This window comes from Amblyomma maculatum, chromosome 11 (genome assembly GCF_055883805.1).
Source record: "Amblyomma maculatum isolate TAMU_Amacu chromosome 11, ASM5588380v1, whole genome shotgun sequence".
Classification (NCBI taxonomy): Eukaryota; Metazoa; Arthropoda; class Arachnida; order Ixodida; family Ixodidae; genus Amblyomma; species Amblyomma maculatum.
Genome location: NC_139354.1, coordinates 52,761,702 through 52,788,987, shown reverse-complemented (window position 1 = coordinate 52,788,987; position 27,286 = coordinate 52,761,702). Strand labels below are relative to the sequence as shown.

General features: G+C 43.9%; 1 protein-coding gene across 2 annotated transcripts in view; it reads right to left on the bottom strand.

The window, feature by feature from the left end:
• Window positions 1-991: 991 nt before the first annotated feature.
• The window catches only part of LOC146173806 (tenascin-like), a 63,814-nt gene continuing 37,519 nt past the window's right edge, over window positions 992-27,286 (bottom strand). For both annotated transcript variants that reach the window (XM_084583869.1, XM_084583870.1), the window contains exons 5-15: window positions 25,435-25,710; window positions 23,788-24,063; window positions 20,059-20,349; window positions 18,290-18,565; window positions 17,183-17,485; window positions 16,168-16,452; window positions 10,696-10,998; window positions 9,965-10,228; window positions 8,735-9,019; window positions 4,498-4,615; window positions 992-1,133 (exon numbers count right to left, since the gene is read on the bottom strand). In XM_084583869.1, coding sequence (XP_084439995.1) covers window positions 1,097-1,133; window positions 4,498-4,615; window positions 8,735-9,019; window positions 9,965-10,228; window positions 10,696-10,998; window positions 16,168-16,452; window positions 17,183-17,485; window positions 18,290-18,565; window positions 20,059-20,349; window positions 23,788-24,063; window positions 25,435-25,710 — 2,714 coding nt within the window. In that variant the 3' untranslated portion in view covers window positions 992-1,096. The remainder of the gene's footprint in view (window positions 1,134-4,497; window positions 4,616-8,734; window positions 9,020-9,964; window positions 10,229-10,695; window positions 10,999-16,167; window positions 16,453-17,182; window positions 17,486-18,289; window positions 18,566-20,058; window positions 20,350-23,787; window positions 24,064-25,434; window positions 25,711-27,286) is intronic.

The following is a 27,286-nucleotide window of genomic DNA, read 5'->3' as shown; positions in this document are numbered from 1 at the left end:
TCAACAGGGTGGCAGCAGGAACCAGCGCGACGGCGGGGATACCCAGAACACCAAAAGGATCGCCCGCATCAGCGTCTTCTTTCTTTACGAAACGCTTTCACTTCCTCTTCCTTGGCTAAAATAGAACGAAAATCGGAGCCCCAGATTCCTAAGATCAAAACAAAGCCTCGTCGTTTTCCCTTACAACAGCCTCTCTGCCGCCGGCCTTGTACATGTAGCGATTTCTTGTTAGAGACTAGTATGAGAGCTATGCGCAAGCACCCCCTTATGTCTCTTTAACAGTTCATTGGGTTTCTTTGAAACGTCAAAAAAAGGTTGAGATGTTTTCAGTAATTGTTCGTAGTCGCCTAAAGTGTTCTACACCTTTTCACGTACCAGATACAGTCTGCAATCAATAATAAGACATTTTATGTATTAAGCAGCTCTTTAAAAGGAAAGTAGGCAGAGGAACTCTAGCCTATTACTAGCCTTATGTAACCAGTTGCATAGAAATCCGAACTGCCTTTTATTTTTAAAACGCTTGCTCAAATTAAGTGTGTTTACCTGTACACGGGTTGCGAATACATTATCATGTGTTTCCCCAGTGATAAATGCAAGATCTACAGTTTTGACGACTACACTAATCATGGAGCCACTCTATAGTGCCACACAAATCATTTTACAGCGTTGTAGAATAAAATAATGCGTTTTAAGATAGCAGTAGATATTTTATGAAGTTGCTGCGCCGGGCGAAAAGGAAAAATAAATATTGTGTTATCTACGCGACAGTGCTGCGTTTATGTGTTGGCTACGAAAAAGGACAATATGGTGTGGTACCAAAAAGCCTCGAAATATAAATATACATACGTTCCTTTTAGTATGCTGGCTTCATTTACGGTGTTCAAAGAGGCCAAATATTAGAATAGCGATACAGGCTTCACTAAATAAGGAATAGCGAAACCGACTGACGACAAAACAAAAATGTTAAGATAGTTATGAGTGTTTCAACATGAAAAATTAATTAGGTTTATTTTACTTTCATTCAAAAAATCACACACAGCTGCTCTCAGTAGCAGCTCTTAGTATGCAGTTTGTTTCCAGTCGAACGACCTGCGTTCTAGGAATCCACTGCGCTCGTCAGAGGTGTCCTTTCCCTGCAAAAGAAAAAAAAAAGCTTTGTTTTACCCAGCGAATTTTTCATATTCGATTTACATTAACGTCAGCTGCAGTAGCCTATTAAGGAAAATACTAGGAATTTCAAGAATTCGCGAGATATCTACTTTGAACTCCTCATAGAAAGTGAGAGTTGATTTTCATATTCTATAAGTCAATTATGCATAAGGTGTACAGAGTTTCCATTTCATGTACACACGAATCATATTTATTAAGGCTAAAAACCTTTATAGACTCATGAGTGTCCACCCGCGATAAGTGACACACGCGAGAGTGTGACGTCATCACCAGGAGACGTCATCGGCCTTGACCGGACGTGACGTCACATCCGCTTACACTTAATAACCAAGCTGACGCCATCAGCAGGTCATATCCGGTCATACTGTCACGTCCGGTAAAGATTTGGATAACTTCACCAAGCGATTCACGCCTATACAAAGCTGACCCCGCCGGGAATCTGGTTCAGGCATCCGTGCCGCCCTAACATTTAGCGCTTCCTCCAACGCCGCACCACACAGCATACAGTAGCAGCCGCAGTACAGCAGGAAAATGGGGGAAGAGGGGGGCTGCTCCTGGCCCTGGACTGGAAGGTCATCGCCTGTCAACGATTTGTGTCTGTTGCAGGCCGTCATTGCACCCGCCCCCGCTTCGGTGGTAGACGCCGGGAGTTGCGACGCGCGTCTTTTTCTCCCTCTTCCTTTTCTTCTCGATTTTCCTTTCTGTTCGCACGAGGCAGCGCATGTGGCTCAGCTATAGAGCCAGTAGCAGGCCCGTGTATTTCCTTTTCCTTCTTCGTACATATTGTGTCCATCTACTCTTGGTCCTCGTTTTTCGCGCTACCTACAAAATGAACCAGATTCAACTCGCCCAACTTTCCACCTTACTTCTTCGTACAGTCGCAACAACACCGACACTTTTAGTGGCCAAAAATGCCCCCTAGAAGTTTTGGTTTCTTGGCATGCGTCACTTCCCTCTGTTACGCGGGTTCTCTTCCGAGGGAGAACTTGTTGATGACGTCATCGAAAGTGTATATAGACCGTGGTAGTGACAGTCCAAAAACGATTTTCTAAAATGCTAGCACTCCTAGGCACTCAGGCATGCGACACATTTTACATGTGTGGCAGTGAAAATCAACGAGCACAAATAATACAACGGTGAGGTGTTTTAGCGTACAACGGTTTGTCAGCAGTATATAAAACAAAGCCAGTAAATGTGCTTACACGTATAAAGACTGAGCGGTTCCTCCTGGAAATGTGCCACGTACAGTACAAAAAAAAAGCTCTGCCGATCAGCTTGGTGCTAAACCATGTCGGGAACACACTTCTACATATTTGCGTTCCTGGCAGCAGTATTATGCTATCTTTCGTTTCACTAACTAGATTGTAGGGGAGGGTTAGCTTCTCTCTCGGAAGGCTGGGCGCTGAAATTTACAGCGTACCGGATTTGCGAAGACTGCACACTGCCTGTGGACTTATATTTGTATCTTAGAAACAGAAGCCCACAATACGTTCATAATACTTCGTATCCTAGTCCAGGCTAGTCGCCTAACCTAATTCAGAATGGCAGCTTGCACAAGTCCTTTTGTTGATTTCAGATGGTTCAAGTGCAAAATGTGTAATGAAGGTGATGTATTTGCTATATCAGCAATCCCTTCCAAAAATACTTTAAATAGGCACCCCGTAATAGGAATCATATTGTTCAGGGACACACTATCAGTAGCGGTGGGTGTGTGTTAATTAAAAACTCTTCAAATGTTTATACCTAACAACTAACGCTTATTAATTAGCTGCTAATTAAAACTGTGCCATAACTGCTCACGATGAGGGTGAAGCCCTTGACAATGTCCGTCCAATAAGTGACGAAAGAAGTTTTGTGAGGTGTCGCGGTGCGATGAAATCCTGTTCACTTTTACGAAGCAAATTGAGACTCGGCTCATAAATACGCAGTAAGCTTAGTGAAAGCGGCATTTGTGTTCACAGATGGCGTCCTACTTAGCACACGGTGCCGATTCGAGCTGTATGATGTGTTATGGAGAGTCAGGAACTTATTTTTGCTCGGTTTCACTAAACATAAGCACCAAACGTTTGGCAATGATTGCCCTTTTCCTTGCATCAAGCGTCGGGGCAAGATAATCTGCACCCTATTTCGAAACTACCCGCCGAGGTGACGCAGTGATTAAGGAGCCCCACTGCTGTACCCAAATGATGCCAGATAGAATCCAGGCCGTGGCGGCCGCATTGCGACACAGTCGAAAAGCAAGGTGTCCGCGTGGTGTGCGATGTCAGTGCACGTTAAAAAAACCCAGGTAGTCGAAATTTCCGAAACCGTTCACTAGAGCGTCTCTCAGTCTGACCCGCTTTGTCGCGTTAAAACCCATAAACTATTAGCAAATCAAACTTTTCTTCAAAGCTATTCAGCTCGCAATATTTTGAGGATAACAGCGCGGAACACAGGACGGGAGCACAAGATTAGAGGACGACACACAGCGCTCGTTGTGTCGTCCTCTAATCTTGTGCTCCCGTCCTGTGTTCCGCGCTGTTATCCTCAAGATGCATAACCAACATGCCCAAGCTGCTATTCTCGCAATATTTGTCTGTGGACCTCGGTGGAATCCTCTTAGTGTGTAGTGTGTAGACGTGGCACAATAACGCATGCATTCGGAACTGGACACTATAGCCACTGCAACACGTCATCAGCGGATGTAGCGCTTCCATCAAGTTTCCTGCACAACCAAGGCGCCCAGTGTCCCTGTTACGTACGGAGAAGTACAGGCTTATTACCGCTGCAGTACTCTAGACCCAAATACTTTTTTAGCATCAGAAACGGACACGGCTTACGCTATTGGCCGCCACTACGCTTAACGGATGCCGATTGGGTACGGCGCATCTTCGAATTCCCCATGGGCGCAGAGTGCCCAGCTTTTTGCTGGTAAACGTGCTGGGTATTTTGTTTAGTTCTGTCATTAGAAGCGGTTTTACATTTTCTCAACATATCTTCATTCTTAACCTCTTCATCTAGCAATGTTTACAAGTATTCACTCAAATAACCAGTGTGTTACATGCATGAATACGTCATACCACAATGAGAAGGATGACTGTCTAAGGTACTTGAATGCTAATTAAAGCCCGCGATGGTGGCCGGGATGCCGGCCTCAACGTTTATGTTTGAACTGAAATGAGGAGAGAAAGCATTGTGCACCGAGATTTGTGGTCGGTGGAACGGTTTCAAGGTAGCCATAATTATTGGCAGCTCTTGTGTTTACTGTACCTTTCAGATCTCATGATTGTTTCGGTCAGAGGAACTCAATCAGCGCTTATACAGGCAGAAGTCATTCGGTAAACTCACCCTGTCTTATTCTGGTACCTCTTGTACAGGAAGAAGGCAGCGATAAGTAGTAGGAAGATAAGAGGGATGAGCACAGCCAAGACGATGGTCGCCGTTGACGCACCTGCTTGTGAGGGCGCTGTAAGGAAAGAACATTCTTAAAAATACACCATGAGACTAGGTTTCATCACTTGTAGCCTGCATTCAGAGAAGTATATTCTAGAGGTAGATATTCCATGCTTGAGTGATTTGCTCTGCAGTTGTGGCAAGAAGGCTGTATTCACTTAGTGTAGTCGAAATGCTTGCGTATATGTGAGTTATAATGCATATTACTGCAACAGCCGCGCAACGGCGAAGGTGACGCGCAGGTAAGAAAATTTTTGCTTTTCACTAACGTCATGCGTACTATCCGCGGTATCTTGAAAGAGATCGGCCTAACCCCACCATGGGGAGCGACCGGTCTAAGAATGAAATAAATTCCTAGTAGTTGTCCCTGAACACATCGGGAAAAGAGCTGGTGAGACACAACCTGGGTATGGGCAGAAGAAGGCAACGGGGATCGCAAGGGCTAGCGTCGCCGTAACTGCCGCGGAGCCGCGGAGATGGCGAAGGACTCGGGAATGGAACGAGTGGAAGTGGAGGGAAGAAAAGACAGTGTTTGCTGCTGGAAGGCTTGGTAGTTATGCGCTTACTTTAGGCGTCAGATGGAAGCATATTTATCTGAGAAGACTGTTGTAAGAAAGGGGGCGTTCTTGAGATTCGTGGAACATGCTTTCATCCATTCCTTGGGGATAGGATATACACCCACGACTATCAGCTAAAACTTTATGGACTCATGCTTTACCGATATGCTACCCCTACATCTTAAATGCCTTGCTCTTTTCCGGCCCTTACCGGCGCCGCTGTCAAAAGTCGTGTTCACGCCACCATTGCTGCATCTCTCCCCCACGCTCTCGGCCGCCGCTACGAACAACGTATCCCGAGAGGGTCAGTCGCCGCTTCTGGCCAGCCCTCGTTTCAGTGGTACTGTGGCTGGAGGACCTCGCGCGCGACTGCTGCCGCGAGTAGGAACGACGTTTCCTGCATGCTGTATAGTGGCTGCAGACTCTTTCCATTGTTTCGCTACTGCTTGCGCTGGCGACTCTGCGCCTCTGAGCACTACAGTCGGTAAGAGGCCATGACCAGCCTTAGGTGTACTTGGAGGGCGTGCTTTACGGAGATCATACCTGGGCTTTGCGCGGTCAAAGGGCCGGGATCTTCACTGCCTATGATGTCCGCCACGTTTATTAGAGAGTTTTAGTTTACCGTGATCCGCGATCTGCTACCGTGATCCGCCACTGAGCGTTCTACTGCGCATGCCCAGATCACCCTTGACGTTGACAGATGGCGCCACGTACTGGATGTCGGCACATAGACCTGCCGCGTCGGGACCGATAAGCTTGTGCGCCCCGCCCACGCGCGGTAGAGGGTCACGGTGGTGGATCGCGAATCACGGTAAGCTAAATCTTTCTAATATCGAGCGGCTGTTCACAGCGGCGCTGCCTTCTCCAGTGTCGGCTTGCCCTTGGACCATGCGCTGATATTCGCTGCCTCGTCGTGACAGAGATTCGTTTCGTTCCTCCTGGGGTGATTATTCTTCATCTTTGAGGGGCATGCTATCTGCATTTCCTTCAATCCACGAATCCTGGTTTCTTCGCTTGCATGTCCCCGCGCCGGTTACGTAATAATAGCCCTGCTATATCGATTCGTATCCACTTTTTAAAAGACGGGAAATACTTCGAGGAAATGCTCATTTTGAAACTTACTTTGAGCATTAAAACATCTTACTAAATTATATAAATATGCGGGTTTTAAAGTTACAGTAAATAGAATAAGTGAAAAAAAAATAAGTGAAAACTCGATGGGAAATATTCAGTCGAATGAGAAATGAGCAAACAGAGAAGCGGCGAAGAAATGAGCAAACAGAGAAGCGGCGAAGGATAACTCAGTACGCCATAGGAAATCCTAGAAACTAGAAAACCTATTCGCTAATTAAAATTTTTCCTATTAGAATTCTATTGTCTCGTGCTCTTTAAAATGCGGTGGTCTCAGAATCTGACTTTTCAACATGACATAATTTGTTTGCGGGAGTTAGTAAGACTTGTGCTTCTTTTCGGCTAAGGCACCAGTTGAACCTCGCTGCAGCAATACTCATGGCGCGGGCAAAAATTTCAACGAAGCAAAAATTTCCTTGAGAGACAATCGGCCGAATAACAATGTCCGAATGCACTCTAAAGACATCACTTACGCTTTTTTTCGCCATGAACGCCGCGTTGTGATTTCCACGTTCAGAAAGCAATTCCTCAAAACATCGTCGTCATGAGAACAAATAAAACTGCGAATAACGTAAAATGCATCCATCCCAATTAGGCTAATGGTCATGTTAAAAAAACGGATCGATTGCAGCTCTGGCTCTGAAGGAAACAAGAACTTGGATCTGCGACTGGTCTCAAGGAGAGCTAGCCTAATCATCATCACCAATTTGCCGGGCGGCCTTTATGTGTGCGTGTAATGAGTGGGTCAGTAGGAGCACTTGTTGATTCCAGGGAAAGCTCGTATTGAAACAAAGGAGCGTGTACCTAGGAAGGGCACGTAATGGTTGCGAAATGTATACTATATCGTCAAATACAAGTTGAACACAGCCGCGCTTAGCAGAAATTTCGCTGAAGCGGAAACATTGCTCAAAGTTTGTTTCGTTGGGGTGAGATAATTGTTCACTAGTATCTATGGCAAGCTCACGTGGAATTAAATATATTTCACTTAAGCGGCGCTCACTTTAGCTGAGTTCAACTGCGGCGAAATTCTGTCAAGGTATCTTCAGAAATTCGGCACAGAAGCCGTGTATTGGGATGCCCTCTTCAGCACCTTTATGACAAGCTGAGCCTTACATTTGTTCATCAAGCAGAAAAGAAGAAATATCCTGCAGGCCGTGTACTATATCGCGGTGAGGTGATGATAAGTTTATAGTAGGAAAAAGGGGATGGGAAAACGGAAAGTGACGAGCCGGTTGACCTGCTCCGGTTGTCTACGTCTCTGCTGGAGTTTGCTGTCTCACGGACAAGATGGAAGATTTTCTGTGGCAGGTCCAACATCCTGCCACACCGCGCTGCCTCCCCCTATCATAAGCGTCAATCGTATTGCTCTCGGGGAATGATGAGTCGCGGCTTACACACTCGGAACTTGCTACGTGCCACGCCATTAATCTCGCGTTCTGTGTGAGGAAAATGTTGACACTGCTGTAGCCTTCCCCCTTCTATGATACGCGTTTGGGGACTAGACTTGGCCAAGCATCCCACTACAGTTATAATGCATGGAGATACATTACTATGCATGTAAATACCCTACATTAGTTAGCTTCAATAAGGGTGTAAAGAATGGCATCGGTTATTGTCAGTTTCTTATGTACAGGAGGATATTTAAGTTTCTGCTGCTTCAGATATCATCAGATATACCTGGTGATTCCAATGCACTGTGCGCATAGGAATATCGTATGGGTGAAGATTGTAATGCGGCCGGCTGCGCACCACTCCCTTTAACTCAATCCGATCGCGCCCAGAGATTCATAAGAGATGATGATGTTCTTTGAAGTCGGCGGAGTTAAGACAAGCCGACACTCTCGCGCGCCCTCGAACATGAGCGGCGAGACACATGGGAGTCTCATTATGATTTAGTGAATTCCCAGCTTTCTCACTAAATCTGACAGTAAGGGCTGATGCTCTGGTTTCTGCCTCCTGCGGGTGATTTGCACAAATGAAAGCATCTGCGGCCAAATTGAGGTGTGAGTTCACAACTACCATGATGTCCCTTAAAACCTCTGACTGTTTTGCCGTACCCGAGGTTTGGGTGATATCGAAATTAAACTTTATATTATATTGCAAGACCTCTTTCTTGAACAAAAATTTTTCTATGTAAGCCGGCAATTCTCACGAAGCGTTTATATTCTAAAATCAACATTTTGCAGAGCGTAAAAGCTGTCTTGCCGGTTTTTGGATCAACCTGATCACGTAGCCTGAGAAACCTTTGCAAACCTGAGAAACGTTTGTGCGTTGAAATTGAAAACAAAAATACCTACCCTCGAGAGTACACATAAATCAGCCATTTTGAACTAAAGTGTTTATACTCTTCGCTTTGATTTTTTTTTTAATTTACTCAACAGCATGAGCGGCAAGCTGAAAGTATACATTTATACATACCAGGTTCGTTTCAAGGTGGTACTTACTATCTGCTTGCGTTGATGCCTGGAGCGTCACTGCCGGACCGTTCTTGATGACTGATTCCACCTCATTGAAAGCAAAAACGGCCACCTCGTAATTGGTTCCAGGAACCAAGTCAGTGGCGTTATAAGACAACTCCGTTGTGATAGCGTGGATCTGGCTACCACCATGGCTGAAGGTCAGGTTGTAACCACTCAGTGGTCCGTTGAGAACTTCCGGCTTTTCCCATTGTATCAGCATCCAATGGGTGCCGGCAGATGGAGCCTTGAAATCCCGTGGTGCCGAAGGCGCTGAAAATGAGGAATAATCAGAATAACTTTATTGAAGCCGAAAAAAATGGAGAGGTTGTGGCAAGTTGAATATATGGTCAAGTACTGTCCACGTGCTGCGCGACGGATTTACAGTGCTTAGGATCAATCGTCTTGAAACGCCGATTCTGAATTTTGCAGCAAGCGCGTTGCACATGTCCGCGCTTATTCTGGTAACCGAAATTGTTGAAAAGGCTTTCGGAAAAACTAACATCAAGGAAGCACGGAAGACGTCGGTTAGCTTGCAGCAAGTTCCCCTTCAATTGTTAATGTTCATTCCTGCACTATCGAATTCAAGCGAACCCTTGCGAATTTAACACGAAGGATTCTTGAACAGATTTATCTGAGGGATTAAAGGTACATAATTCCAGTGGATTAGAGCTAAAATGCTTCCAGCCGGAAAAAACTACAGAAAATTTTCTGTTGTTACGCCAGAATTTCTGGGCGGTTTTTGACGGCAAACCTGTTTTGACAACAGAACGTTCTGTAGTAACAACATAAATTTTTGTAGTTGCAACAGGAAAGTGCTACAAAACTACAGACGACAGAAATGTACTACAGAAAAACTTTATAACTACAAAAAAGTACTACAGAACTACAGCAAAATCTGACGTTTACAACAGAACTACAAAATTTTGTGTCGTATTTTTGACAAGTTTCTGTAGTTTTTTTCGACTGGGTGCTTTTCAAATGCAAACAAACTCTAATCACGACAATGCAGTCGTTATGGTTCTGATAGTACACCTACATTTTGAGGGTAGTTATTACGCTAGCCACACCTCTGCACCTGGACTGATGTGAAGAATTAATGCATCTAGAAAGATACGTCCAAGCCTTCATTCTACAGAAAAAATCTTAATAGGTTTTCAGCAATGACCTGCTCTTCCGGTCGGGGATCATTAAGTTTAGGCATAGTAGCTGTCCTACCTCCAAAGTCAGTCTTGAAATGGAAATGCCTTTCCTGTCCGCAGTCTGTTTTGTTTGTACAGGAGGAGACATTAACTTCGTAGTTAGTCCACGGATTCAAATGGTCGATGGTTACGTTGAGCGCCGTCGTCGTGAACGGAGTTTGGCCGGTGACCTGCACTTGGAAGGCGGTGATGTTGTACCTAGGATCTTCCGGCTCTTCCCATGACAGTTGAACGCTGGTTTCGTTTACGTCCTCGGTCTTGGGACGTGGAGGCATGGGGCCTATAAACGAAAGAAGGCAAATAAAGCACCTAGCTTTTTTGTCCCAGGTTAATTTTGGGGATCATTTTCGCCATTTAATCTCCATGCTGTTTGTTCCTTACACTGGAATAAGTACTCAAGATAACAGCGATGTGTCATCAGCAGTGGTTGTATAAGTGCGAAAAAAAAATGGAATGATACAAGGAAAGCTTGACTACTTTGTTGTTTGAAAGAAGGCAGTGATGTTATCAGTTCTAAAAGGCAACATCAAGGGAGAAGAGAAAAGCAGTGCTACGAAAATAAAATATACTTAACGGTGAGAGCTTCGGTTGCTCTTTTTCTTCAAATAGGCTTGTCTTTCTGAGAGAACGTGATGAACTCTTCAGCGAAGCTCATTTCAAAGAATTTTTAAACCACTATCATAGGGTGTGTACCCAGTGAAGCGAAATTGTATTTTCTTCGTAAAGCCCATAATGCTGTATACTCACCTTCACCAAGAGTTTCAAACTTGAGTTCAGATTCAGGACCGTAGAGTGTTGCATTGGTGGTGTTATCGTAGTTGAACGCTGTTAGGGACACGTTGAACAGATGAAACTGAAACTTCAAGTCTGTTCTGGTGTTGTTGTCCTTCCCTGGAAGGCTGATCAACTTTACTTCTTGAGCGTCTTCATCAAAGATTCGCAGCATGTAGCCATCGAGAGGTCCGTTGGCGTGTTCCGGAACTTTCCAGCTGAAGTGGACATTGACGTATTTGCTGATGACATAACTAAAGTTTCGTACTTCTGACGGGGCTGAAAAGCAATGGTGAAGTATAATTAGAGGTTGCTGCAAACGGCACATATATGTTTAAGAAGCTTTGGGTACGAATGTCACGGTCCCTATTCATCTCACGGTGCTAACTTACTAGATGGGTTACATAGATTAATTATAAGAAAAAGATTCCGCAAGACAAACAACAAAAGCAGTTATGTGGACACTTGAGCACCACCTTCATGAGTTTGACATGACAGCGGCGGCTCCTCTTGCGAATCCTCGTTCACGCACTTGCACTTCACTTTTAAGGCGAATGCGTTTAAGGCTGATGCTGTCGTCGACAAAATGTGTCCCACTTTGGCGGTTGCTCTGATTGGCCGAGGTGGAATGACGTCATGGTGGTCTCGACCAATCAGAGCACCACTACAGTGCATGCCTTATATGGCCATATGCCAATCAATGATCAATTACTAATTAATGACTAGAAAATAAATATTCAATTACTATTTTATGATTTATGCAAACCAGTCAGTTAATTATTTAAGTAACTAATTATTGTCTGCTTGATATCTAAGTGAATAATTAATAATTGCTAATTAGTCCCAGTTGCGTAACAGAATGCGGGACTCACGCTTTCGCCTTTCACTACTTTAGTCGCTAAAGTCCCTCGTAATTTGTTCGCCAACTTTTTTTGCTCGATTACTATCACACATCCCCAATTAGCCTAGAGTCGTAACCCCCATTCTATATGAAACAGAATTCGAACAGATATAAAGCCCCATGTAACCAAACCATACGAAAGTGCCTGCGTGCACTAGAAGCAGAAAATATAACTATGAATCCAAGGGTCATGTAGGGCTGCTATCCTATATCCCCACACTCTCCCCCATTCCAATGACAAAACGAGAGTTTGCAACGCCTGTCAATGCTGCCATGCCATATGGTCTGAAACGTCACGCATGACAGTTACTCAGGGCAAGGGTATGTCATCTGCCGCCTACAAACTTCCAAAGGCAGGCTCATGATGTTTTCGCTCACGTCGCGGCAAACGTCGGAAACGCCTACGATTGTTAGCAATACCGTGCCAAGTTTCGGCCCATCGCGTCGTCCCGAGAAGGGCCACTTTTGACCTTGAACAGCCGCGAAGAAGGCGACGAACTCTCGGTCACCGGCAGCTAATGCTTTCGCTCCACATTCGATTCAGCAGCATTGAACCCTTCTCGTTTATATGTGGGTTGGTAGCTTAGGCTCTCGCGTCATACACTTAAAGCATGATTTTAAGTGTCCCCAATAATGTGGCATCTTACACTAAAATGGCGTGATAGAGGAATAATGTAGCAGATAAAAGAAGCTTCCGCTGTTGTCAACTAGGGTTAACCGGAGGTAAACCAAAACTAATTTTTTATAACGCTATCAGGTTCAAGTACTGTAAAAAGAATAAAACTATTGTGATAAGACCAATGAAACGTGATAGAAGTAATAAAAAACTTTAGGCCGATACTGGGTGTTAATGTGAGGACAGGGGCTAAATTTCAAAGGTTGCTTATTTTGGAAAATAATGAATTTTGTCTTCAGTACAATTAAAGCAACTTTGGCGGAACTAACAAACACGTGACTCTCGTTATCTAGAAAAGTGGTTAAATAAACATTTGAGCTAACTCCATCAATGTCAATCTCCAATGGCAATCTCGATTGCAATCTCTTGTGGTGTCCCCCACTAGAGACTGCCACTCAGGAGTCCAGCAAGAAACTCTTATGTTCACTTCCTTAATGAAAGGTTTAAACTACTACTACTATGAACGGCTAGCGTTGCAGTGCGCGATGTCCGGTGCGGCATATAGTGATGTCAACAGCAGGACTAAGCACTGCGCACGGCTGCTGTGCCCTCATATCAATGGCACGGTGGCAACTCCAATGGCAACTCCAACAATACTGAGGCAGATATTCACCGCTTGCCGGAGGGGGGGGGGGGGTTCTGCCGGTGCTGAAGCCAATGAGAATTCGGCACTTGTCAGCAGGAGGGCTCTCGCCGAACAACCCGTCAAATTATTTTGCTGGCAATCAGGGGCCAGATCATCTTTCCCGTTTGAACGTTTTTACATCCACCAACAATTTTGCTTTCGTTAAATTCCTACTTTTTTCGCCCTGATGCTATAAAGGACGTTATAAAAAAAAAGTGCGCATGCCGCAGGAACGTAACTGTCGCATTCCACCAAATATCAACAAAACTACTTTAGTGACAGAGCATAAGTTATTAACGTGTCCAAAATTTTTAGTTTGATAAGGCTTCTGATAATAGCCAGCTAAAAATCTTATCATTCCAACCACAGGCCTTATAGCGAAAGGTGAAATTATTAACTCCGCTTTCAACAAATAAATGTTTACGCACTTTTATTAATTATTGTCCTTACATCTACGAGAGTTTGCCTCCCATTGCGCTGCAGAATATGGCGTCGACTGGGGCGGCATGTAATTATGGTGCGCGTATACAGACTGTGGGCAAGGGCATTTGAACACAACTGCTCTCACCGGAACGGTTCCGATAAATATATAGCTATACACAGCGATTTAAAATGTCATTTCCTCAGTTAAATGTGACGAAGCCACAAGTGTTGTATGAGGACAGCAGCGGTCCAGTGCTTGTGGTGATTAACGAGACCGTTAGGCAGAACAGTCACGGACATGGGTCTGGCATCTGGTAGTTCGCAGGTTATAGGCCCGAGAACTGATTCTTCCAAGGGATGTGACTTAACGCGACCGCACGATATACTAGCGGCGCCGCAATCGGCCTTTGCACCAACAACAATGCTGATGAAGCTTGGCGGCCGAGCTCGCGCTCGCTTGCCCGAGGAGTAGGACCGCAGCTCAGTATAGTCGGCTTCGTTGGCTCCCTAGTCGCGAATTAACGGCTTCTTAATAAATAGCTCGTTAGAGATGGGAGGGCGATTTGAATCCAACTTCCAAAAATGGTGAATTCCCAGTCAGGAGTGCTTCTCCTAGGTTTTAAAAGCGCGTTCTTACGCCTTGGTAAGCGGGGGCTTTACAACTACACTGGGCGGTCTCTTACGAGCACCAGCTGAATATAGTGCTAGCTTAGGACAGTGTGTTAATAGGGCATGTGAGATATGAGGAGAATAGATTCAGGAAATGGTAATTAATCTAGCAGAGACGAAGTGCATGTGAACGAAGAGCCAGAAGGCGAGCCTCAGACGGGACCCGCTAGCGCTGTCGCATCATACCCTTAAAGGGGAGCTTAAGCTTTCCCCATAATGCTTTCTTTTTTTTTTAGCAGCTGCTGTTCGTTGATGAACACTCATATCGCGTGATGTGTAAATGGGCACGCTATGCTCTTCGGCCAAATCGAAACTGGACTGTCTGGTACGAATGGAGGATAATATATATATTCTTTAATAAATGAGGGAACACATTTATCTTGGCCTCAATTCTCAGAATTGAAGCACGACGGTCAAAGGATGTCTGTGTTATGTGGACCGGCTAGCACACTTTTCTTTAATGGGATAAATTGAATGTTTGCTTCAAACGAATTGTCTGCATTTAAATGCATTTAGGTGGTTATGCTAAGGGCTTAACTTTTGGTGCAAAATTGAAAGCGGCGCCGTAATTATCAAGGTGCAAATTATGAAATTTAACACAAAAAGAAACAAAAAAAAAAACGCACGCATTTAAATGAACAGCGCGTTTTATTTCTGGCAGCAGATATGCCTTTTTCTGGGCTTTTTGTTGACGTGTGATCCATTCTATGACTACCCCCAGGATAGCCACCGTCCTTCTCTGTGCTTTGCATTTTGGCTCTAATATCAGTTTTCCGGAAGCCATAATAGATGATGCAGAGGATTGCGCTTGCTCGCCTAGTTGAGGTCATGAAAACGAGTGTATGCTTTCAAACATCCCCATGCAAAAGCGGAAAAACGTAAGTAATAACGCTGTCGTTATGAACGACAGTGTTATTTGGGTGCTTTAATCTGGAGCATGTCTTGAGAAGGGCAGTATTATAAGAGTGGTTAAGAAGCGCCGCGCTCAAATTAAAAACGGGAAGGCGGCTAGGTGTGACTCCACGTATTTTAGGACATTGCAAGAAGCATTTGGAATGAGATGGATTAATGGAAGTAAGCCATCGAGGTGCACTTGAATTTTTTTTTCTCGAAACCTTTTCACGTCACATGCATTACGTTTAATACTTTTTTTCTAGTAGTCAGGTTGGAACATCTGTGACGAATACTCCATGCTGCGTTTAGTTGCCCTAAACACTTTTTAAAGGTTCGCTGTCAAACCAGGCTTCAAATATTATTGGATGAAAAACTGCGCAAAAGGCAAACACCAAAGCAGAGAAACACAAGACGCGCTTGTCTTGTGTTTCTCTGCTTTGTTGTTTGTCTTTTGCGCTGTTTTCCATTCAATATGTTCCAACAACTCCCCCATTTGGCTATAGTGTTGAAGTAATCGTTCATGCTACTCGAGAAAACCAGAAATGCAAAAAAAAAGCAAAAGAAAATGAAATCAACACTGCTGGGATGCACTTTTCCGCGGTGATATGGACTAACGAAGAAAGAGAACTGCGAGCTCCTTAGAGCTGCTCCTGCCGTTGCGACATTGGCGCGTCCGCGCTTGTCGACCTCGTCCGCATTCGCCCAGATGGCGGATGTGTATGGAGTATTCACCTTAGTTGCAACAGGTAGCTGCGCAGACAAAACGTCATGAAGACGACCATGTTCAGCGCAGGGCGCGAGGATGTTTTGCCTTTGAAATTGATCGAGACGGAGATGTTTAATGTACAGTATGTATAAGCGTTTGTCGTAGTTTTAAACAAGGCGTGTTCGGCTGCGGCGATAGTATAGTGTTGTCGTATGTTGGCCAGTGGAGCTGATTTGTTCGGTCTCGCGGGGGTTTTAAACCCAGTAGTTGCGATGCTGCTTTTTTTCTTAAATGCCCTTTTCCTTTCAATAAATCCATCTATCTATCTTCTTAAATGCCACTTCGTGGGGACCTGCTTTGATTACACGATCTGTAGTAAACACTTTGGTGATACCACTCAAGAGACTAGAAAAACTTTCGCCTTACAAATATAACTATTCTGATTGTTACTTTAAAACTTTGGAGGAGTTTATATTTGTTTTCGCTGCGTAATGAAAACGACCAAGGGTTTAAAACCTTTTGGCTAGATGGGAAGAACAGCAAGCGTATCTTACCGGCTACTGCTGTGTTGCTGACAGCGAAGGCTGGCTTGCCACAAAAAGTATCCCGGCAGTTCTTTATGGACACGTTGTACGCGGTCCACGGGTCCAGATCGGTCACATTGTGCGTTACAGTCCCGTTGACGCTCTCGCCGCAGGATTCTATACGCCCTAACGATTCCTCATATTTTCCTTCTTTGTGAAGTTCAACCTCGCACTTTGTAGCGTTGGAATCGGCTGACCACATATAAGTTAGGCTTGTAGCTGTTGCTTTTACTAGCGTTACATCCTTCGGGACATCTGCAAGAGGAATGAGGTTAGTAAAAAAGAGCAAGCACTGAAATGGCGATGTAGGGGCTGTCATGTTCACAATTCTGCGCAGATAGACGACATATAATAGGGCACCCAGAGAGTCCGAAGGCCTTTTAACTGAATATATTTATTTTTTGCATATCTGTATTATTTACAGCTGCGTTGCAATGATACGAGCACGGAAAGAGGCGCACAATGCATAGATTGCTGTTTCAGATTGTATATGAGCACTATAACTCAGTAAAAGGAAAAAAAAAAAAACAACAGCAACATTGCATACTGTAGATGTATCGTCAAACTAAAAAATTAATTTTGTAATATATCAATCAATATTTATCTAATAAATTTGATTCCACCCATACATCAATCGGATGTCTGTTCGAGTGGTCGCCTGTTTGAACCACAAATAGATGAAAAGAAAGTTATTTCTCAAAACAAATTACATGATTTCACCGCTCCCTTGCGGGCTCAGTACAGAAAAATATTGAGAAAAGTATGCGCTATGCTATATATATAGACACACAAGGAAGCAGAATAACTAATGTACTCAGGACGTACGCTAACTAACTCACATGGCTGCTTTGCGTGCAGAAACATAGGTGCAAACATTCAGAAACGCTTTTGGAATGGGAAATACTGGTACAGTTTTTAGAGTCTAAAACTTCCTGAAATATCTTATGCCATCTCTGATACCAATTACTGCTTCTTTTGCGCTTACCTATGCCGTCAGTTGTGACATCAAAACTCTCTGGGGGTCCGTATACGCGGTGACCGTTTGTGTCCAGGTTGAAGGCTCGCACAGAGCAATTGAATGTTGCTGATACCTCGTGGAGAATGAAAGACACGTCATTGGACTTCTTCCCGCCATGGATATCTCTGGACTCGTTATAGTGCGTATGGTCATCACTGCACTCGATAGTGTAACCGGACACGTTCTCTTCGCTTTTGGGGGCGTCCCAGGCGACTTCAAGTAGTGTGCCATTTACAATTTTCGCCTTGAGGTTCTGAATTTTTCCCGGACCTGAAATGAACCGCCAGAATTCGATAAACTTCATAGACCAGTAATAAATTCGGAATTTTTGGGATCAGCAGTCGAGCAAGCAGTCACTACAGATAGTGTTTGTAGGATTTAATTATTTCAAAATATTAAATCAGAGTTAAAGCCATAATGCATCTTCATAATTAAATGCTTTAGCAGTACAACCAAAATTAAATAAACGTTAGACATTAAATATTTCGCTCGTTTAGCAAGATACACGGAGGCTATAAAAAGAAAAACTGTGTGTTTAGAATTCCTCTTTACCGCGTGAAAATAAAGAGCTCTGGCGCCCGTAACAAGGAAACCGATTAAGGACACGCGCTGCCTCATACTTGCTTGGTCTGTTCTCATATTGTTCTGGTCGTCTGTACTGGTTTCCACTGCCCTTTACTTGCTGGTTCGCGGTGTGCCTTAGTATACTGCATTAAAATCTGCCCAAAGCAGCTTTAAACCATAATCTTTTCGATCGACGCTGGGTTGCCGCACTCAGTTTTCTTTGCATTAATCTTCAGACTTTTGATATTTTTATGCTTGGTTTGGCAACGCCTTGGTTTAATCTTAATCTTCCCATTTTGTTCATGAAAGTAGCTGGGCTGCTAATAAATGACGAAAGAAAACAACAACCATCTCTACCCCTCCCACCTAAAAAAAGACACAAAACAAAAACTACAAAATGATTACACGCGGTGCGGAAAAGAAGGTAGCTTAAATTCATATTTAACGAATACGGCCAAGTATATGTTTCCTCTAGCCACCTCTGCTGCTTCCACACATTTCAGCACTCACGTGTCACAAATGTAGCAGCTGTCCGGTTTTGTTCATGACCGTAGCAGGTTTTGTTGTTCAGAGTGGCCCCTGTCTTTGTAGCGACGGTGTAAGTCGTATTCTCTTGGAGGCCACTGAAAGTGTGGTTATGCTGGATTCCCTGTGCAGTGTCCTTGCGGCATTCCGTCGGTGATGAGCAAATTGTGAAGTATACATCGGCTGCCCATTCGTCTTGCCAAGTTGCAAGCAGCTGAGTAGTGCTCACGCCTTTGACAGTTACGCTTCGGAGCTCTGGCACTGCGGAAAAAGGGGCAGATTAAACATGTCCAGCGGACATAGAAATAGCGCCAGATAAGAAAAAGGACAAAAAGCCTGATACAAATTGTTAAGTAGTATAGCTGCGAGGGCGGATGGGGATGTAGGCTGCTCTAAGGGTGGTGAGTGCGAATTGTGCGGCTGAAATATGAAGATAGGTAGCGAGAAACTGAGAAAAAGCGCTCGTGGCAACGCAAAGAGAAAGTGTATGCTGCTGACAAAAACGTGACGCCAGATACGAGATTTTGGTGCATTTCCGCTGAAACTGAGTTTGGCTTTGCAAGCTCTGGAGTCACCACCTTTTTTCTCAATAATAGGCCGTTGTAGCAAGGCCGTAGGGAAACCAGGGTAACTAGGGCAACTTCCACCAAACAATTGGATTTAGCTAGACAAGTCTGCCAACGGCAGAAACTGCAAAGCTTTACCATATTTGCCACACGGGTGTTTGGCTGCTCTAAAAGTCCCCGATATCGGTGCTTTACAAAGAAGGTTGTGTGCGCGATACGCTTACTCACAAAATATAGCTTTGCACCTAATAAATACAAGACAAGAACAAAACTGATCCACCGCGGTTGCTATGCGACCAACACAAAACCTTCGCGTGCGCTTCAGGGTAGTTCTCGCGGGCAATACTGCCGGACTGAAAGCCGCTGATTAGGTTTGTTGCTTAAATAGAAAACGTAATGTGTTGTCATGGCGCTCGGGAGTTTCAAAGCTGTATCGACGATGTTGAATTATCAGAACTACTGTGGTGATTACTAGTTAGTCCTTATCACAGCCTCAAAATGTTTCAGTGATTTTCGTTGAACATGCAACCGACTAAATTTCTGTTTTGTACTGCTCCAGTATTTTTCTTTCAGGTTTTTGGTTAGCAGAACCTTTCTTACGTATGATATATCCAGGTCAGCTCGCCAATATTCTCCTTGTTCCAGAATACAATGTCAAATTTAAAATTACGCGGATCATGTGTCAATGCCTACCCCTAACCAGGTTTTTATGAGCAAGTGAGAACTTTGAAAATGGTGACAATTGTTGACCTTTTAATGTCGTTGATTTTATAAATCTACACAGAAACTCAAGGCGAAGTTTATATTGTCTTTATTTTAAAAATGACGTAGTCCTTGCCTTACTGCTTGTCTAGGATAGGCTCGCTTCCCACACGTCTCGTCAGGTGACACAAAAAATATCAATAACATTGCTTGTTCCAAACCTTAACCTATGACGGAACAATGGGCTAAATGTGGACAGTATTAATCATGCTGTAGCTTTTGTTTCCACCTTTGGTTTTCTTGGTCAGCGTCGTTTAAACATCATCCGCTACCTCCTTCCCTAACTAGTAAGAAACAAAAACAGATGTAAGTCGTGTTGAAACATTCCGTTTTAAAGGGATAGGTTGCGAAGCCTGCGATATGAGCACATTGAGGCAGATTACTGAAACAAAGCAAAAAAAGCTTAATTATTTAAACATAACTTACAGTCTGGATAAGAAGTGAAGTTTGCTTCAGCAGGCAGGCTGAAGCTCTTGTTCGACTTGTTAGTAGAGTAATAAGCCCACATTGTTACATTGTAGAGTGCGTTGGCTTCAGGTAGAGCAAAAGAGTGACTTCGCACGGTGTTTGAGACTGTCTCGTTGTCGCAATGCTCCTCGTCGACTCCATAGCAAAGGCGGATGACAAATCCGTTCACATGTTTTTCATCATCATACTTCCATTTCACACTAGCTTCGTTGGCGCAGCTCACGTCGACTGATAGGTTCTTTGGAGGCTCTGCAAAATCAAAATGGAATGTGAAGCAACAGCAAGCTTTTGCGTATTTAGATTCTTCGAAGTTATTCAGGCGGCGAGACTGTAGGTTAGTGAAACAAGTGGTATTGGTGTCACCCAGTATTACAGATTTATGATGTTATTTTTTTTATATACGAGCATTAGCTGGTGTTCAAAGAGCTAAAGTTACGAGAAACTAAGAACGAACAAATGCGCTGCCGGAGTTTTTAGGCCAGCGTCGCCTCACTGCCATACGCTTGCAGAGCAGACTGACTTCCTTTGAAAAGAAAATCTCCTGGATAGCGCTCTATAGCCACGTTAGTGTCGTTGAACACACTACGAAAATTAAAGGAAAATTTATTCAGTTGGCTTTGCTGAATTCCTTGCATGAACCATGTTTTGTCTTCGCCTTCAGATGCTAGTTCTAACAATAATACCTACTGCCGCTCGCAGCAGTATTATTCCTTCTCGGTTACGAAGCCTAACCTCCTTTCAAGGGGTCCCCTATGCTTAAGACGTGTACATTCAAATCCGCTACGCTAGACCATTCCTGTATTCCTGCACAAGAGCTGAAACTTCATGTAGAAATGCATTCGTATAGAGTTCAGTATTTCGGACCAAGGAAAGTAGAGAGTAAAGAAAAGGTATACAATTTGCCTAAAACTTTCGGTACTTAGTGCAATGTTTTGCAGAATCAGATTCCGTGCCATTTCTCCTCGACTATAACGAACGCATCGCTGAACGACAGGACGGTTATCGCTGCAGCGCGGTCGGTATGCATCGGTGATATGGGGGATCTGTTCTGCAATAACTTGAAAGTGAAATTTGATGCAGCCGTCCCCTGAATAAGCTACTTCTCCTCCTCCAGCCATAGACAAGTTGGAGCAAAAAATTGGCATGTCACAATGAACAGAAAATTGCAAATGTTCAAATGTTCCGAAGCGCTTGATGTGATTATTTGTGTTAGCGCATTTTGCATCTTTATTTCGCGTAATTAGTGTGCTCACTTAAAACGGAGAAAATGAGGTTATCATTCATTACTTAATAGACAAGGTGCATAAGGGGCAACATCAAAACGTAGTTTGGCTTCTAACCTCTCTACAACTTTTGCTTTCAAAGAAAAAGTATACACGGCCAAATTAGTTGTGGCAAAGTGAATATAAACAATATTCTCATAATACTAAGTAACCACTGCTGCTGACGGCTTCAGACCTTGCGAGTGGGTGGCGCGATCCAGTTTGTCGTTCAATGTGCGGCACGCATTCCCCGCTCTAATTCTGCCTATAGAGCCCAGCAATCCTCCGTGCGACGCACCGCCCCCAGCCTCCGCCCGCTGTTGTCGTTGGCCTCTTCAACTGCGACCGCTTCTTCTTTCTGTACTTTTGTCTTTTCACCCCGTTCACCGGAAACACAGCGTCAGCGTTTTCGGTGTCATGAGCGAAAAATTATGAGCATAGTGGTGGTGGCAGGTCGTACCTGGCAGCAGACGTGGCCACTCACTGACTGAGCTTCTTTTGGCAGAGAGAGAGAGAGAGAGAGAGAATGAGCAGCCAACTCATTCCTATTTCCTATGGGAGGATATCAGAACCAGCCCGCCAGGGCCGTTGCATTCGCGTTACCCCTAAGCCATGCCGACACATTTACACGGCTTGGTTGAAGTGGTGTTTTATATGTGTGGGCTGGTAGCCTACGCTCTCGCTTCATACCCTTAAAGACGGAGCTTAATTGTCCCCCATAATTTATTCTGCTTATATCATTTAAGTTAGCGATGTCGATGTCCCCAGTTTGTTACCTGCATACCGATGCTTCAAACGAATGGAGAGACAGATTTTGCCACCTAGGAAGTTTTGATGCTAAACGGTAAAAAAATGTTACTTCAGGGGAGACCTGTTTCACTGAACCAGCATCGTCCCTACATCTCCATGGATGGGTGGAATGGAATATAAAAGCGCCCCCTTTAAAACGGGGTTGTAGCAGTTGCTATCATGCTCATTTTTCCCGCTATATCCAAGTTATTGTTTTAGAATGGTTAACTATACCATCATTCTATTTATCGAATTTTTTTTTATATTACTAATATTATGTTACTTTTCTGCTTTAAGGCACCAATCTTCCAATCGTTTTTGCTACCTTCCACCGCAGAGTCATTCACCTGGCCACTGGTATCTCTAAACTCCAGAGCTTCAGTAAGAATGACTGCGTCTGAATCGACTTCCGGATGGATACCATTACATTCCTGTGTAATATGGTTGTTTCTTTGGATTTACCACATACTACACAGTGTCATCTTCCCTGTTAAATTTCTTTTTGTAGCTGCGTGTTCTCAGACACCCTGATCTAGCTTGAAAATGTAGGGCACTGCCTCTTGAGTGATAAAAGAAAGCGTCCTTCCGGATCTGCCTTTTCCACTTTCGGTACATTTCCACACTTTGTTTCTTTTCCATAGAGTCTATCTAATTTGCGCCTTGTGTGTTTTTCACCTGTTGCTTAACGCTCTTTATTTCTTGTTCCTTAAAATAAAAGGCACGCTTTTGAGCCGTAACAGAGCACCCTCATCGACCACGTGGTGCATGATTACTGACACACACCCCTCCAGCCGAAGGAAAGGAGGTATTAGGAAAGTTGTCTTACACAACTAAGCTTCGAATCTTTGGCAATAAAATCGTCCATTACACTAGCTTCACTTCGTTAATTAATAGAACCTCACTTATGTTGCATAAAAATGCTAAATAAAACTTTTTTGTAAAAAAAAAGGCTCATTTTTAACATTCGAAAGCTTTACTGGTCAGACCAGGCACGGCTCTTAACAGGAGTAGCAAGAGATGAGCCTGCCTGTAATTGGCTAATACTTGAAGAGAGTTCGTGATAAGGCTGTCAAATTAATAATCAAGAATAGTGACGTTGGTAACCCCTTCAATTCTTGGAGAAACGAGCTTAAAAATGGAACAGCGCTTGTGGATACTGCAATCTAGGCCCACTGCGAAACCTTCACAACGAAGCTTTGTTGTTTCTTCCCTAAAACAGATAGTAACGACCGCCGCAGGAACTATGTGTTTACAACAGAGACATCTTGCTGCCGTCTGTCACTAATGTCAAGGCTTCGCACCTTAAAAATTTACAATGCGCATACGCCGGGCATGCTTTGGAACGCATTGGAATACTGTCGCGCCCATGAATGAAGAGGACAGATTACCTTCACTCTTTTATTATTATTGTTATTTGTGCCCTTAACATTCCCCTGACAATTTGAAAAATGAAATTGCTCAGCGCGGTCTTAGCGGAGCAGGAAATGTCACGAGTGAATGTGTTATCGCAACTACCTGCACAAAGACCTGAGATGTTTTGTATATTGAAATACCCCTACTTCAACCCTGCCAAGTCGCTTATTTCCCGATTTATTTCTTCACTACATACTCTAGTTGTGGCTTGGTTGCTACTCACCAATTCGCAAGGTAGATGTCCCACGTTCCTGCTTGTGTCCTTTGCACGTTTTGTGCAGCCATGAAATCTCAGCCTGAGCGCTTACAGAGTACTCAGTGTCAGGCTCGAGGTCGCTTAAGGTGTAGCTGTGTAAATCTCCTCGGACTGTCTGGTTTTCGCACTGCGCGGACTCCCGACAAATGACAAATTCAATATCGCCGTTCCATGCGTCGCTCCATGTGGCCTTCACTTCCGTGGGACTTATTCCGCGGACGGTGAGATCGTCCAGATCAGGCACTGTAAGATAGGGGAATTAGAAAAATTTTAATTATTCCCTTTTCAAATCGAATGTACTGACCAGGAACAGAACGTACATTAAAGATGTCAACATCTAGTAAACAAAAAGCCACAATTGAAGAAAAAAACGTTGCAAGAAAGTCCACGCATATTATTTATTAAACAGTAAAAAAAACGGAATTACTTTATCAAAGAGCAATTGATTTGTACATTTAAGAAATGCGAATGGACTAGGAGAACACGGCACGATGCTGCAAAAACGGCGAACACCGACACTTTTAAAAACCGCGAGCCGCACGTCCCATTGGGCAGGATCGCTGCGCCACCCAACTCCCGTAAATGCGAACTTGCCTCTCTGTTTATCCAAACGGTGCGTCCCGCTGCCGCGGGCCTGTGCTCTTGCTGTATGAGCTGTGTGCTTGTTTACCTTGTATTCACTGAGTGCGGTTGTACTTTGAGTTCCCGACATTCCTTCGCGGCGGAGCCGCTTCACACGAATCACATTCATGCGCACGCTTATGAGTTTTATATTTAATAGCAGTCTTCGGGATGGCGTAGAGAGCGCTTTTAGCCCTATTTGAATTGCTACAATAAGAAGTATAGAACTTGGAAGTTTTGGTTGAGAAAAAAACGCATTTAGTGTTCTAGATAGTGTATCGCAAAATTTTCCGTGACCTTGGTCAGAATGCCGAATAAGACGTGATTCATTAATACAGCCGATCATAGACTTGGTTTCAGTCTGCTTGGAAAAACTAGCCTGAGTTCACTGAAAGTACTTTCCCTGACTACCTTCACGGAACCGTCGCAGCATCAGTTGCCGCAGTTCGCTGAAACTCACTGACTGCAGTCTGACTGTTGGCCCAAAGTGCCTGATTGGCATGCGCTTACAGGAGCTGAAGAGAACATGTTTACCTTAAAGCTACGTACGCGCAAAAGAACAGCATCTTGAGCGTGCATCCAAAACTCAGCTTTCTTTGTGGCTTTCCAATTCGGCAGAATACTACCTTTTAATCGAAGGGTAAATAAACTCTTACAACGGCGCACCCCAGGTTGTTTCTGCTTGGTCTACCTCCACCCAATCTCTTGTTTCGCATTGTCGTCTCCTTGACTATGAGCCCTTTTATCTTCATGAACAAAGACTGATAGGGCAAACACGCGCGCATTAATGACTACGCATAATAGGCGAGATTGTCGAGAAGAGCATGGAATTTGTCATGCTAACCAAAAATGCGTTCAAGATTGTTGAATCTAGCAATTACATTGATCGTCTTGATCGTTTCATTCCCATTTATGGACATGTGCGAAGACGCCTTTTAAAATCAACTTGAAAGGGAACGTGGCATGTTTCGGAAACCCATTAGCCATACTCACGTTTTGGAAAGGAAGTGAAGGACACTTCGTCTGCCCTGCTGGTGTATCCTTCATCAACAAAAGCCCGCACAGAAATGTAGAACGATGTGTCAGGCTCTGTCACCGTGTAATTAGTGTTCCTAGATGACGCCAAGAGCGTCTTGTTCTGGCAGGCTGACCCGTCCTTGTGACACAGCTGAGTGATGAAGCCTTCAATACCAGCATGCGCATCGTACTGCCAAGTGGCTTCAACGTTGCCATCACAAGATAATGTAACCGCCAGATTTGTTGGAGCAGCTGAAAAGATAATTTGGAAATAATCAGAGAAACAATTACCTAACTTGCTGGTACACCATGTTTACAAGAAATAATTCCACAACACACACACAGCAAAGGTGCAAGTATGCAGGACGACTCGTACATATTTACACCGCCCATTACATTGCTGCGCTATGTGCCTGTAACAGGAATTATCATAACTGAAAGATGCCTGTAACAGGAACTATCATAACTGAAAGATGCCTGTAACAGGAATTACCATAACTGAAAGATGTCTGTAACAGGAATTATCATAACTGAAAGATGCCTGTAACAGGAATTATCATAACTGAACGATAGTGTGCATGTGAGATCTCTCCAACGCTCCGTTGAAAATTTCAATAGTACATGACGAATGCATGGCCCAAGAATTTAGGGCAGTGAAATCTATGATTATAAAATTACCTGTTCTGCACCCCCATTCAAAAGGCCTGCCCCCCCCCCCCCCCCCCCCCCCCCCCTAACCGGTAAGTAAGCACATCACACATACCATCTCCTAACGATGACTACAAGACTTTTCACTTAGCCAAACTGCTGAACGTTGAATACTTCAATCGATTCCACTGGCGTTCTGCTCGATGCACGTTCATGAATCTTATTCGTTCTCTGGAGCGCACCTATAGTCTCTTGTGAAATTCAAGGTTTTTTCGTAAAAACACAGGTCTAGACAATCTGGTGCAAATATTTTTGTGAACTTCAAATGCCAAATATTTGTTACTGTCTATATCTTGCCTGGATTTAAATGACGGATGCAGTGCCTTCCAATTCCGCAGCCCGAGATCCTTTACCATAGAGCCACAGTAGCGGGCATGTTGAATGACTAGCAAAGCGGCAAATTCAGATGCCAAAAACACAAAAACATTACGCTACGAAAACACCGGTGAGAAGGGTTGATTGCGAAAGAGGAGGGGGGAGGGGGGGTTGATAAGCCCTAGTATTTGAAACAGATTAATTGTAAACACCTGGATAATTAACCGCTGTCTCGTTGCTCCTGCACTTGCGTGGGCTGCAACTATAATCACAGTAGCTTTTAGGTCGGTAAAATGCCCGTTAGCCTAGGATTCCCTTAAAATCTTGGAATTCCTCGTAGCCTTGTATGTAAGATTAAATCAGTCACACTTTCTACTTTATGAAAAATCGATTAGCCACAGATATGTCGATATGAATGTGGTGCACATCAAATGAAGCTGTAATAAGATATGTAGCTTTTAATATGATGATTTCAGTTGATTCTTCAATATATTAACCTCCTTACATTTCAAGGACATTGAGAGTAAAACATGGGCATTTTGAAATGAGTGGAAATTTGCATCCAATTAATCCCGTTGTTACCCCTAAGTGTAGAGCGGGCTAGTTCACTCGCTAAGGCTTTTGACACAAAAACACCAGACTATCTCGATAGGACGAATATGCATGCCAAGCGGTTGTACAAAATGGCTCAAATGCTACCTTCAACAATATTTCGTTGGAATAAATCCATAAGTGTGGTGCGCATGAGAGCATTTGAGTCCTGTGTAAAAAGCGGTGCGTGGACACTGTAATTTGCAAAACATTT